General features: G+C 43.8%; 1 protein-coding gene across 2 annotated transcripts in view; it reads left to right on the top strand.

Annotated features, from left to right (window-relative positions):
* MTOR (mechanistic target of rapamycin kinase) overlaps nucleotides 1-14,918 on the top strand; it is a 126,534-nt gene that overhangs the window by 29,346 nt on the left and 82,270 nt on the right. For both annotated transcript variants that reach the window (XM_047724288.1, XM_047724287.1), the window contains exons 17-20: nucleotides 568-702; nucleotides 939-1,068; nucleotides 2,411-2,661; nucleotides 13,257-13,343. In XM_047724288.1, coding sequence (XP_047580244.1) covers nucleotides 568-702; nucleotides 939-1,068; nucleotides 2,411-2,661; nucleotides 13,257-13,343 — 603 coding nt within the window. The remainder of the gene's footprint in view (nucleotides 1-567; nucleotides 703-938; nucleotides 1,069-2,410; nucleotides 2,662-13,256; nucleotides 13,344-14,918) is intronic.

Here is a 14,918-nt window from a genome sequence, read left to right on the forward strand (position 1 = left end):
CCGGCTTCCTTTAGTTTGGTCACTGAGGTCAGTAGATGACTAGACCAAAATTAAGAACAATCTTAATTTCCTTTTAAATTGATTTCTCCCATTAATCACTCAGGATGTGGAAGGACTGTGTATTTCCATTGAGAATGGTGGGGCTCTTCTTTTATCTCTTTATCTAGTGATGGTTATGTTGGTTTGTGGCCTTGTCTTTACGCCCAGACTCTCAAGGATTTCTGTTCATGGTTAGTGCCTGTCCTGGAAACGTCTTTTCTTGCAAAAGCCTCTAACACTTCATTGCATCATTTTTTTTTTTAAGAATTTATTTATTTATTCGTCAGAGAGAGCATACAAGCAGAGGGAGCAGCAGGCAGAGGGAGAAGCAGGCTCCCCACTGAGTAGGGAGCCCAATGCAGGACTCGATCCCAGGACTCTGGGACCATGACCTGAATGGAAGGCAGATGCTTAACTGACTGAGCCACCCAGGCATCCCACTTCCTTGTGTCATTAACAGAGAGTACAAACCATGCTTTCTCTTCTCTCTCACTGGCTCAACAAACCATTGTTCTGTTGCTTGTCCAGGTGGCTCTGTGGACCCTGGGACAGTTGGTGGCCAGCACTGGCTATGTGGTGGAGCCCTACAGGAAATACCCCACTTTGCTTGAGGTCCTGCTGAATTTTCTGAAGACTGAGCAGAACCAGGGGACACGGAGAGAGGTAGGGACCATAGCAAACTTGGTTCTTTAAAGACTTTGCTGGAAGAATGGAAAGATTGTGGCATTAATGTGCTCTGACGGAGTGTTGTTGAGATGTCCTGCCCTCTGTTTTGTTCTTCTAGCTGGTCATTCAGATGTGAACTGGGTGTCATGGGACATGAGAGGAGGAGTAGTCATGAAACCAACACCAGACATTGTGATGAATGTTTTCTTTTTCCCCTCCCCTTTCTCACCTAGGCTATCCGTGTGTTAGGGCTTTTAGGGGCCCTGGATCCCTACAAGCACAAAGTAAACATTGGCATGATTGACCAGTCCCGCGATGCTTCTGCTGTCAGCCTGTCTGAATCCAAGTCAAGTCAGGATTCCTGTAAGTGGAGGGGAACTGTGAAAGACTCGCCAAGTGCCTGCCTCACAAAGTCCTTGCTGGCTGTGCTTAGAAAGAGCCTTGGGCTGGATAACAAATTAGAGCATATTGGCCCACTTCATGACTTTTGAATGGAAAGTCAAGTTTTTTCTTGAATCACAACAGGGATGCTGCTTCCCAGTGTGTCCAGAGTCCTTCCATCTGTCCACATTCTTTGTCAAGGGTCGACAGGCCAAGTCTATACCCACTTTTTGGTGCTGATGAGAGAGATGTGAATTATCACCCCATCCCCTCTGTTCATCTCTCATTCTTTGTTAGTCTTCTTTGATGTTTTCTATTCTCATGGCACCCAGGGAGAAAGAGGGCAGAATTTATTCTCCTTGTTTTAATTGCTAGGGAAACCTGAGGCCAGGCTTAGGGGCACAGAGAAAGTGGTAGCAATCTGAATCCAGGGCTCTTTTTTTTCATCAGCTGGTCTGGCCTTGGAGCCCCTTTGCCTTTTGACAAGTACCCTGAGCGATTAGGTAGGGTATGGGGCTACGGCAGATTTTTCTAGACTTAACCTGTTGTTCATCAGGCAGGCTTATTTCCGGAAGAGTAAAAGTTCAACAGTGGCTCTTCCAACCTTCCCAGCAAAATGTTGTTTTCCCAAAGTATTTTGTTTCTACAAGACCAGTGCTCTAACCCCTGAGCCTTTTAAAAATAATTTGTTTCTGAACTCCATGGATGGAATCCTGTTGCTTCCAGTTCTTCTGTAGAGCAGAAAAGCATAGCTCTGACGTTACCCTCCAGACCCGGGGCCGTCAGGAACAGAGTCTCAGCCCAGTCCCTGTACATTTCGTCCTTGCTCCCCGGCGCCAGTCCAGTCTCGGCTGGTCTAGTACTCGGCCTCGTCAGTGAAACGTCCACCCTCCCCTCACCCAGTCTTTGCGATCCTTGCTGTTCAGGTCAGCTGGCATTTGCCGCTCCCTCATCCGAAGTCCCTGGGGGCACCAAGCAGCTGCTGAACAGATGTTAGCCTAATTTGATTTCCTTTCATTTGGGAGAGTAATTATTTTATTGATGGTTTCAACTACAAAGTTGTCAACTGTAATGATAAGCGAAGTTGAACTGAGCAATCTAAAGAAAACCCATCATGTACTGTTCCAGGTTTTTGTGGTCAGGGTAATAGAACAGCCAAAGGCTCTCGCATTCGTCACGGTGAGAGCCTGTTCATGGGTTCGTCATCTGGCCTGTGTCCCCGAGAACGCTGCATGACGGTCTAGCTGCTTGTTGTTAGCTAGGTTCTGCTCCGAGTCGGTCGTGGCACATACAGCTCGTGATCGTTGCCATGGTTTTGTCTTAGCCGACTACAGCACCAGCGAGATGCTGGTCAACATGGGCAACCTGCCGCTGGATGAGTTCTACCCCGCCGTGTCCATGGTGGCGCTGATGCGGATCTTCCGAGACCAGTCCCTGTCGCACCATCACACCATGGTCGTCCAGGCCATCACCTTCATCTTCAAGTCCCTGGGCCTCAAGTGTGTACAGTTCCTGCCGCAAGTCATGCCCACATTCCTCAATGTCATTCGGGTCTGCGACGGGGCCATCCGGGAGGTGAGTAGGTCAAACCCCACCCCTGTTCCTGAGCCCCACTTCCTACGGATGCCCCCTGTTGACTGTTGGGCCGAGTACCTCCCCACCCCCTAACTCCTTACCTTTGAGGGTACACGTTCAGTTTCCTGGGTTATCGCCTCGGAAGGGCTAAACAATGAGTTGGGGGCGGGTGCGTGGGGGTGCGGGGGGGTGTACCTAGATTTCAGGGCACTTGCCCAGTAGAACGTCCCACTGGGTGAACTTGTTGCTTCCTCATGATTGGATTGAAGTCTTGTTGGGTCCCTCGTTTTAGCGAGACTGTTATGGAGGTGACATTGCATACCTCTTACCAGATCTCGTAAGTCAGCTTCTCCCGTTAGTGCTGATCCTGAGTTTGAGCACATGGTGAAATCGGTCTCTGTCAGAGCTCTCCATTGTAAGTTGCCTTTTTCTTGAGTCATTAAGTAATCCGGGGCTGATACTTGAAGCCTGGGACTGTCCTGTTCCCTATCTTTGACCCAATGACCGAGCAGCCGCGGATGATCCTTGCCTGAATCTGTTGTCACACCGGTTGTAAAGTAAGGACTTTCTAGCCTGTTTTTCCCTTTTGCTCTCTTTTCGTTCTCTAAACTACACGACTTGCAGAGTGGCGCTGGGATGATTTACCCGTCCCACTACTGGCAGCGAACCTGCTCAATAAAGCTCACGGGGGCTTTTTTTTAAAACTTGATTCCTTATTTGAGACGGAGAGAAAGCATGTGTGTAGATGAGCAGGGGAAGGGGCAGAGAGACAGGGAGAGAGAGAATCTCAAGCAGACCCTGCAGCGCGGGGAGCCCTGACACGGGGCTGGATCTCAGGACTCTGCCGTCAGGAACTGAGCTGAAATCAAGAGTTGGACGTTCAACCGACTGAGCCACCCAGGTGCCCCTTGAATTAACTTTTAAGATCAGATTTTCCTCTGTGATTATATATTCAATTTGATGTATGTTTAGAGGAAATAGTATCTTTTTAGAAAGTATATTTTCTAACTTTGTGCCTGGAGTACGGAAGTACAGTTTTATGTACACAACCGCATCGAGTTTTTACTAATTCTAATAATTTAACTAAATTTTCCTAGCTTTTCACTGTAGATAATCATATAGTCTACAAGAAGAGAAAGGCAGTTCTTGTTTTTTGTTTTAATCTTTAAACCAGTTACTACTTTTCCTCATTTTCATTTCCTCGACCCTCACTACAATGTGGATTAGACTCTGTGAACCTGGAATTCTTTAATCTTGCTTCTCATTTCAGTGGGACTGCTGTTAAGATTTCCACACTGAGTATAATGTTTGCTTTGGTTTTTGACAGGTAGCTTTTTAAGGGCTATAAGTGTTCCCTTATGGTCTTAGTTTGCTAGAATTTTTATCATGTATTGCATTTATCATGAACAGGTATTGGATTTATCAAATGCCTTCGATTTGTTTCGTGTGGCGATCATACAATTTTTTCTCTTTCAGTGTGTTAATATGTTGAATTACATTGATACATGTCCTAATGTTGAAATATTTTTGAATTTTTTTTTAAGATTTTATTTATTTATTTGACAGACAGATCACAAGTAGGCAGAGAGAGAGAGAGAGAGAGAGAAAGGAGGAAGCAGGCTCCCCACTGAGCAGAGAGCCTGATGCGGGGCTCCATCCCAGGACCCTGAGATCATGACCTGAGCCAAAGACAGAGGCTTTAACCCACTAAGCCACCCAGGCGCCCCTTGAGTTATTGTTTTAAAACCATCTTGGTTATGATGTATTTTTTGATACATTGACGTAATATCTAATACTTAATGTCAGTTTTTTACATCTACATTCTTGAGTGGAATTGGCCTGTGATCATTATTTATGTATTTATTTTTTAGTACAGGTTCAAAGATCTGTTTTGTTTTTCTGTTTCTTCTTACAACAGTTTTGGTCACATTTTTTTAAGAAATTATTCATTTTTTAGAAAAGATTTTATTTATTTATTTGAGAGAGAGAGAGTGAGCAGGCATGAGCAGGGCCAGAGGGAGAGGGAGAAGCAGGCTCTACGCCAAGCAGGGAGCCCGACATGGGGCTCGATCCCATGATGCTGGGACCACGGATCATGGCCTGAGCCGAAGTCAGACACTTAACCAACTGAGCCACCTGGGCATCCCTAAGAAGTTATTCATTTTATTTACTTTGTGCCTATAGATTTGCCTTTTCAGGACATTTTCATAGAATTGGAACCGTATGTGGGTTTTTTTGTGTCTAGCTTCTCTCACTTAACACTTTTGGGGTTCATCATGGATCAGTAGTTCATCCCTTCTTCATAGCTGAATAATAATTTCGTGCCATTATCGCTCAGAGATAAGTGTTTTTCATGTTTCCCATGATTTCTTTTTTCACCACTGAGTTATTCAGACGTGGATATTTTAATCTGCAGATTTATAGGGTTTTAAATTTCTTTTTTGGATATCTGTTTCTAACTTAATTGCTTGGGGTTTACGATTACTTGATGTTTGCTGAAACTGCCTTAATTGAATGCTTGATCCGTTTTGATGTTTCCTCTGTGCTGGGGAATAGTGGGTGTTTGTTGATGTTATGTGCAAAGTTCCATGTATGTCATTAGATTTGAACTTATTACTTCCCGTGTTCAAATTTTTTGTATTCCTATTAATTTTTTGTTTGCTTAATCTGTTACTGAGAGGAGTGAGTTAATCTCCCTTTACAGTGGTGGGCATATTAATTTCTCATAGTTTAGTCAGTTCTGTTTTATAAATTTGGGGAGATATATTATTAGATACATTCAAACTTGAAATCATGGTATCTTCCTGCTAAGTCACATCTTTTATCATTTTGCAAGGACTCTTTTTATCTTTAATAATACTTTAAAATTGGGGCGCCTGGGTGGCTCAATGGGTTAATAAGCCTCTGCCTTTGGCTCAGGTCATGGTCCCAGGGTCATGGGATCGAGCCCCACATCGGGCTCTCTGCTCAGCGCAGAGCCTGCTTCCTCCTCTCTCTCTGCCTGCCTCTCTGCCTACTTGTGATCTCTGTCAAATGAATTTAAAAAATCTTTAAAAAAAAATACCTTAAAATTTATTTTGCCTAATTTTAGTATAAATACACCAACTTTTTTTGGAAAGTGTACGTCTTTTATTATCCTTTTACTTTTATATCTTGCAACTTTTTGCTTTAGGTGGGTCTCTCATGATAATATATATAATAATATAGCTAGATTATCCCTTTAATCTCATTTGAAAATCTTTGCTAATCAGTGCATTCAGTCCATTTTTATTTATTGTGATTGTTGATCTATTTGGGTATATTTCCACCATCCGACTTAATGCTTTATTTTTGACCTGCTTTATCTGTTTATATATTTTCTTTCTTTTCTGGTCTTGGTTGAGCTTTCATTTTCTTGTCTTGCCCTCGTGTTGCTGTCTTTAATTTTAACAAATGTTTTATAATGGGATATTCCAGTCATAAACAAAAATAGACAACTAGAGTTCCTAGGTGGCTCAGTTGGTTGAGGGTTTCGGCTCAGGTCATGATCTCATGGGTCATGGGATCAAGTCTTGTGTTGGTCTCTGTGTTCAGTGCTGAGTCTGCTTGAAGATTCTCTCCCTCTGGCCCTCCCACCGCTTGTGCGTGTGTTCACACTCTCTCTAAAATAAACAAATCTTAAAAAAAAAAAGTAGACAACTTATATTAAATTCCCATACTCATCAGTAATTATTAGCATTTTATCAATTTGGTTTCATCTTACTACACCCCCCTCCCACACTCTTTCCACACACACCTTACAGCAAATCCCAGATACGGTACTGTTTCACCAACAAATACTTTTTCCCCCATATAACCAAAATTACAACACCTACAAAAGTAAAAATGATTCCTTAATATCTTTTAATACTGAGCCTTCTTCAGATGTCCTTGTTTGTCTTAAAAATATTTTTTCGTATTTGGTTTATTTAAATCAGAATCCAGATAAGTTATGCACATCACATTTGGTTGCTATAGCCAATTCTCTTTCTATCTGTTCTCCTTTAACCCCCACTATTTTTTCATGCCATTTATTTGTGGAAGAAAGCAGGTCATTTGTCCTGTAGAATTTCCCATTTTGGATTTGGCTGATTGTATCTTCAACATCCCTTAACTTCTTGTAAATTGATTAGATTTAGAGCCATTAAATTCAGATTCCTTCTTTTGGCAAGAAATACTTCATAGGAGGTACTGAATACTTCCTATTTCAACAGTTAGTAAGCAGATCTTTTCTAAATCATCCATTTCTAGTGATGGAAGGATTAATCAGTGGGCTCAGGTACTGTGATCCTGTGTTCCCTATCAGCCTTTCTCCTAATCATTTTAGTGTTCATTGAAGATTTTTTTCTAGAACGATTATTTTTTTTTAAAGATTTTATTTATTTATTTGACAGACAGAGATCACAAGCAGGCAGAGAGAGAGGAGGAAGCAGGCTTCCCACTGAGCAGAGAGCCCGATGCGGGGTTCAATCCCAGGACCCTGAGATCATGAACTGAGCCGAAGGCAGAGGCTTTAACCCACTGAGCCACCCAGGTGCCCCAGAACGATTATTTAATTAGCAACCACAAAGCTGTGATTTTCTTATTATTACTGGATTTATTTGTTAGCGATCATCTATGAAGAACTTTGTGTTGTCAACTATCATTCACTTAATTTGAAGTATAGTTCCTACAGGGAGGGCAGAATAAATGCATGACTCTTATGTATCAGTTTTTTCAGAGTAATGAATTAGGTCCCTTGCAACTTCTCGAAGGTGACTCAGGTACCACCCTCACAACCCCAGCTGCTTTTGGAGTATCATTATCAACTCGTGGAGCTATATATAGTATTTCTTTTCATTGAAGGAACTGTTCTTTCTCAGGATCTAATTATCCCAATCAGCCTGGCCATTGTGTTCTTTTTACATTGGCCAGTGGTCTTTGTGCTTGATTTTTTTTTCTTCTTTTTGCTTTCTGTGGTTGGCGGGGGTGGGAGTTATTCCGGGTTTATCAAGTACTTTTCACTCAAGGCTGGGCATGGCCACTTCCAAGGAGGTATGGTTTCTTTCAGTGAGAGATGGTACTCGGAGATGGCATTCGGTGTGCTGGGGCGCTCGCTGCTATTAGCATATCATTGTTTCTCAGCCGTCTCTGTGAACAGAACAGAAATAAGTAATTTTTTTAAAATTTTATTTATTTATTTGACAGACCTCATTCGTAGGCAGAGAGGCAGGCAGAGGCGCGGGGGTGGGTTGGGAAGCAGGCTCCCTGCCGAGCAGAGAGCCTGTTGTGGGGCTCGATCCCAGGACCCTGGGATAGTGACCGGAGCTGAAGACAGAGGCTTTAACCTACTGAGCCACCCAGGCGCCCCAAGAAATAAGTAATTTTTAGAGAGAGGAAACATAAGTCATGAAGTAACACAGATTTTCCAATGTAAATTTAAGATTTAAGAGTTTTTATTTTGATTTTATACTTGTTTCTCACACTGAAAAGCTCCTTACTTGGTTCTGACATTTCTGTAATTACTTGCTTTATCTTGCAGAATACATTCCCGAATGTATCTTGTATACATATAAATGGTAAATGACTAGTATTAGTAATAACAGTAAGGTTACTGAATGCAGTTGGGTGTTTTTTGTGATTTAAAAAAATTTTTTTTTTAATTGTTCTTAGGCTGTGTTGTTTTGGAGATACACACCAAAATACTGTGTTTAAAGTCGCTTGGAATGCGTCTTTGAGTGATTGCGCAACCAACTTGAGTTACAGTTAAATTAGTTTCTGTTCATTTTCAGTGTTTAGAAATTTCTTTGTGGCTATTCTAATTATGTAAGACATTAAAACAGTTCCAGATCCGAAACTATAAATGTGTTCAGCGAAGTCTAGCTTCTCTCCCCATCCACATTATCCTGGTTCTTCCTGTAGCGTTTCCTATTGCTGCTGTAACAAATCCCCACCACGGTCATGGCTCCGAACAGCCCAGATTCATTCTCTTACAGCTCTGTAGGTCGTCAGTCTGCCAGAGGTCGTACCGAACCAAAATCTGGGTGCTGTTGAGGCACGTTCCTTTCTGGAGGCTCTAGGGGAGAGTCCGTCTGCCTTGCTGTTTCTGGCTTCTAGCAGCCGCCCACACTCCTTGGCCTTTTTCTCCGCCTGCAGAGTCAGCAACATTGTGTCTCTCTGACCTTCTTTTGCTGCCAGATCCTGCTCTCTGCCCACTGCCAGCAAAGGTTCTCTGCTTTTTAGAGGTAATCTCCACACATCAAAGTCCTGAACCTTAGTCACATCTTCAGAAGTCCCCTTTGTCATGCAGGGTCATTTATTCGTGGGATCTAGGGACTAGAGCACAGACATCTCTGGCTTGCCATTATTTTGCCAACCACACTTCCCCCAAGGCAACCATTTGATCATTTTTCAATTTGTCTTTTCATTGTTTGTTTTTGAAAACTTGAGGAAATCCATATTCCCCCACCTGCGTCCCTCAGAAGAGATCATACTGTAAACACTGTTGTGCACCTGCTTTTTTTCACCGTCACAGCAGCGTGTCCCAGAGTTCCTGCCACAGCAGCACCCAGGATGCCTGCACTCCCTGGGGGGTGATGGCGCCCCACTGTGTGCCCAGTCCGCAGCTGTTGAACCTGTCCTTATGGATGAACATTTGCAATTTTTTCATCCTTTTGATACTTAAAATAATCCTGTAACAAAAAGCCTTGTATGTACATCATTTTTACCTTTTTTTTTGGTATTTAATTGGCCTTGCTTTTTAATTTTTTTTTTTTTAATTTGTTTTTTCGGCAATCTCTATGCCCCATGTGGGGCTCGAACTCACAACTGCAAGATCAAGTCACATGGTCCTCCGACTGAGCCAGCCAGGCACCCCCTGATTTTTTACACTTAGATCTTTGAGCTCTTTGGAATATGTCCCCCTGTACAGGATGAGGGATGGATTCATTTTATCTTTTTCACCTTTAGATTTTGCCTCACATACCTAACTTTAATACCTAATTTTAAAAATTAATCCATATCTCCATCCTTCTGAATAATATACAAAACTTGGAGTGATTGCTTACACTATCACTTTCCCTCTTATGTAGTATCACTTTTTCTTTTTCCTGCTGCCAAACTGAATGTCATCACTGTTTTACGCAGACACACTTGCTGTCTCGATTCTCCTTGCTCTGTCTTCCACCTCAGGGCTTTCTTCTAGGGTCCTTATCCTTCTTCAGGATGAGGGCACATTTCTCTTGTGAACATCCATCAAAGTAAGCTCTGTGTTTCTGTGTATCTGAAAAATTTTTTATTTCACACTCTTTTTAAATCATTATTTAGCTGAGGATACAATTGTGGGTTCTCCTGCAACTATAGATATGATCCCATGTTTTCTCATTTCTTCTGTTGTTGAGAAATCACGATTCCTTTTCACTTCACCCTACTTTTCTCAATGACTATTTCAGATCTTCTCACTGAAAGATTGTTCATTGTTCGTTGCCCTGAAGCAACCCTATTGTGCATCTAGATAAGGATTTCTTTCTCACATCCTGTTTGAAATTTGTGGACTTCCTGAATATGAGGATTCCACCCCTCTGTTTTTTCCTTCTAAAATTTGGTTCACATGTAGAGCTCACTCTTTCCTTAATGTCTGTTAGTTTCTTGTCCATATTTTTCATCTTTTTTTCTTAGAGATCTATTCTGGATATTCCTTCACATCCCTTTTCTGTTCACAAATTCCTCAGCTGTGTGTTTCGGTTTTTAGTTTTGTTTTTGAGAGAGAGAGAATGAACGCAGGAGAGAGAGCACGAGGGGAGAATCAGGGGGAGAATCAGAGGGCAGGGGGAGAATCAGGCTCTCTGGTGAGCAGGGAGCCCAATGCGGGACTCAGTCCCAGGACCCTGGGATCATGACCTGAGCAGAAGGCAAATGCTTAACTGACTGAGCCACCCAGGCGCCCCCAGCTATGTCTTTTTGACCTGTTCTTGAGTTTTTACTTTCAACTACATTTTTTTATTTTTTATTTTTACTTTCAACCACATTTAAAAAAAATTTTTTAAGATTATTTATTTGAGAGAGAGAGAGAGATCACATACACAGAGGGAGAGGGAAGGGAGAAGCAGACTCTGCACTGAGCAGGGAGCCCTATGCGGGGCACAATTCAGGACCCTGGGATCATGACCTGAGCCAAAGGCAGATGCTTAACCAACTGAGTCTCCCAGGCGCCCCCCAACTACATTTTTTTAGGTTCTTTCAAATATGCTGAGTATTTTTTTGGTGTTACCCTGTTCTTTATTCATTTTTTAAATTCTCATATTTATTTCTTTAAGCACTTTAAAACAATTTTATATTTTTTATCCAATAATTCCAATATATGGAAAATCTGCGATGGTCTGATCCTGCTGTTTATTGTTTCTGCTGAGTCACACCGCCAGGGTCTTATCTTCACCTGTCTTATAATTTTGGATATTGTACCTATGCAGCTGGGCACTCCCTGGAGCAGTACCAGAAAACCTGCTCTCAAATTGCATCTGTCTAGAGAGGATTTGCTTTTCCTTCTGCCATGTGAACTTCAAGTTAATTTCCTGGCTTAGAGTTTCTCAGCGCACTCAGATAGTCACCATAACCCCTAAACTCGTAGGATATTGACCTGAGAATACAAGCTCTTGGGAGAGACTTTTTTCCTACCTGGACTCCACATCAAGACTGACAAATGTCTTTGTGTCCTTCTGCCAGTGGACAGATTCACTGGGGGGAGGCACCATTTCTCTTAATAGGTAGCCCTCTGAAGGTCTGGCTCTCTGCCAAAGGTTTCAGTTCTGATGACATAGTAACCGTATTTATTATTGCTAATGCATTATCTTTAGGCTTTTCACAGCAGGGGTACCTAACCCACCATATTTTCAAGACTAAAACTATGTTCTTTTAATATGCTAGTGTTCCAGGAAAGAAAGAGAAGAAAACTTGTGGACAAATCTAAGGGAGAAGAAATGGGGTGGGGGGGCTGCTGGGCTCCTTACTGTGAGGGAGGCACTTGCTCTCGGCCTCCCTCCCTTGGCAGGTGAAAATGGCTGAACATCGCCAGGCTCCCCGACTACACCTAATGTGAAATGACAGCAGGGCTCAGGAGCTCTGTCCTTTGGGTCTTGTGGTTTTCCTGACCTCCCTGCCAACTCCAATGCACTGCTTTTCCTCCAGCTTCGATTTTCTACCTTCTTTCAGGTTTCACATAACAAAAATATAGCTAAAAAACCGTTATACTTAGAGTCTTACGTCCCTTGATCTCTGGATCCTGTTACAGAGATCATTTCACAAAGGTGGTCAGCAGCGATTCAATGTGGGGTCTCCCGAGCAGCGGGTAGGGAAGGCTGTCCTGAGTTGAGTCAGACCTGTGCCACGTGGTGGGCAGGTTCTAACCACCTTAGAATCCATTGGCGTCCTTGTCATTAGAGAAGGCATCCACGCTCCCTTGGAGCCCAAGCCTCTATGTCCTGTGAGTCTCACCTCTGCAGGTAGTGAGTCTGTAAGTCCGTTACTCATTGTTTGAAACAACAGTTTTTATTTAATCCTAATTTGCCCAAGTTTCAGAACACAGATGAGAGTGAAAATATGTATATTCATTGCTAAATTGTCCTTATTAATGGGAGGGCGGAGGCATAGAGAGCCAGAAAAATCTTTCAGGGTGGGGGATTTAGAATATGATTTGCTATTGCATATGGACATGTAGCACTATCTGAAGATCATGACAAAATAAAAACTATACCCCAAAGACATCTTTAGCCAGGAAAGTAGCTGGATCGCGTTTACCCAAGCCTTTTTATTCCCCGCTTGTTTTAATGATGGTGTCCCTTCTTACAGCTGCCCTGTATCAACCTGAACAGACTCTTCTTACCCCATCTCTCCCCCAGTTTGCTGTCTTGGTGCAAAGTTTCTCGGAGAGAAACAGTTACGTAATGAATTACGATCCGATTAATTGAGTTAATTACTATAAATGAACCACAATACCCCTAATAGCTGCATTTATTTTAGAAAGTAAGTGGTAATGGAATTAGAACTGAAGAGACAAAAGACACATTTATAATGATTAATAATTTATAATGATTAATAATGATCATTGATTAAGAATTTCATGTCATTTTGAAGTCTTCAGTCAGTCCACAGATCCTTCAGCGATAGCTGCTGATCGCGAAGCACCCCCGGTATTCACATCTGGTGCTAGTGCTTTCCAGGTGTTTCCCGGTTGAACTTACAGCCAGCCCTGGTGGGAGGGACTGTCCTCTGCATCTCCCCGGTGAAGAGGCTGGGCGTGGAGAGGTTAAATGAAGGTCAGAGAGCCAAGAGGTAGCCTCGTGGCTCAGGATAGGCACCGTGGCCCCGAGGCCCTTATCGTGCACTAGTCACTGGCTTGCCTGGCTGGGGCATAAAGCCACTGAGGGTCGTTTTTAGCCCCCACTACGGTCACCACTGAAGGTTTTTTTAGACTTACTCTCAATAGATGGCCGGTGTGGGACCCGATTGCACAGGCTTGTTCGTTTGTTGCTGCGGACTTAGGGTGACCCTGGGAGTTCACTGTCCTTCCTGATGCCAACTCGCTGACCTCTTCTCCATTCCAGTTCCTGTTCCAGCAGCTGGGGATGCTGGTGTCCTTCGTGAAGAGCCACATCCGACCTTACATGGATGAAATAGTCACCCTTATGAGAGTGAGTAGAAATTAGTGCTTTGGCCGGTTCATCAGTGGGTCAAGGAACATTCAGAGGGAGGCTTGGAGAGCGCAGACATTTTGGTCACGGGTCTTTGTAGAGCTGTTACAATAGGAGTATTATGCGGGGCGGGGTTCCCCGGAGGGTGGTGAGGGGTGGGGGACCTGCTGCAGGCCTGGCCCCTGAATGCGAGGTATGAGGTTGGAGGAAGAATCCTGAAGTCGTTGTTCTGCCAGAAACAGACTCGTGTTCTTTGCCTCACACACAACAGAGCAGTTTCACTTTACTGCTTTACTGCTCCCACGAAAGCCCTCCTTCTTACAGCCCGTAAAACCATGGCCCTAAGAGAGGTTTGGGGACTGGGTTTCAGTAGCATTGTTACGTACGCTGAACTCCTGTCAGGCACCGAGGAAGGAGGCGAGGCTTTACCCCACCGCCTTGAAGAGCATAAATGCCACCTTCTGACTGCAGCAGCACCTGTCCCAGATTGTGTAACGTGCGCAAGCAGGTGCGGAGGGCTCCCCATCGGTGGCAATATCGTTTTATTTCTGTTGGAGGGGAAGGCCTGCCTCCTGCTGTGCTGTGTCATTTCAAGGTCTCTGTTGGGAAGCTCGCTGTGCCGAGAGGGCCGTGCCCTCAAAGAATTGGAAGACGATTCTCCACTGATCCCTTCTCTCCTCTTCCAGCCCTTTGTACTTAGCTTGGAGGAGGCAGCAGGACTAAAATCAAAGCGGCCAGCTTCAAAACTGGAACTTCCCCGAAACCGGGTCTCAGAACTGAAAAACTCCCATCTGTACAAATAATGAAAACCACTCGCTCCCCGACTCCTGCCTCGGGGGCCTCTGTACCACGAAGCTGAGCGGAGTGCCAGCGAGCCGGCGGCCCTCCGGGGGAGGGGGCCTGGCAGGCAGCAGTGTGCTCGCGGTCGGAAGCAGAACTAATCGGAGACTTAGTTCCCAAAAAAGACTTAGGACCAAAACACAGAAGTTTGAGGCAGGGAGCTTCACACCTGCAAAATGCAGCTTTCATTTCCTCCAAGATGGGTCAGGTGCCCCAGGGGCTCTGCCTTTGACTGCTGCCCCTGGGCATTTTAACGAGCCCCCCTGAGCCTGGGATGAGAACAGCCTCTGTTCACGGTGATTCCTGGGCAGGCTGCCTGGCTCCTTGGAGAGAGAGAAGCCCTTGTACGGAGCCCGCAGTAATAACGGTGGGGAGGTAGGTGTGCTTTCTCTAAAGAAGGCAGAGGGCGGGCCAAGTAACACACATCAGACAAACCGTGGAGGGTATAAAATCAGAGGTGTTTCTCTGGCAGAGGTTTTTATCTAGAGAAAATAGCTTTTTCTCTCTATGAGGAGAAAGAAAGTTTTACAAGCATCTTTTAGTATGGTTTTTACTTTCTAAGCTATTACGAATTTTAAGACTTTTTTTTAATAAAAATACTTGATGCTTCAGTAAAGCCTTTCTTCTGAGGAGTTCTCTTTTCCTTTTTATTGACTTTATTCTGAATTAGTTGAGGGCCCCAAAGCATGAATGTGTACGTGTTGCGTCGTTAGTAGGGCTAATCCGGCATCATCA

The sequence above is a fragment of the Lutra lutra genome, chromosome 4, assembly GCF_902655055.1.
Source record: "Lutra lutra chromosome 4, mLutLut1.2, whole genome shotgun sequence".
Lineage (NCBI taxonomy): Eukaryota > Metazoa > Chordata > Mammalia > Carnivora > Mustelidae > Lutra > Lutra lutra.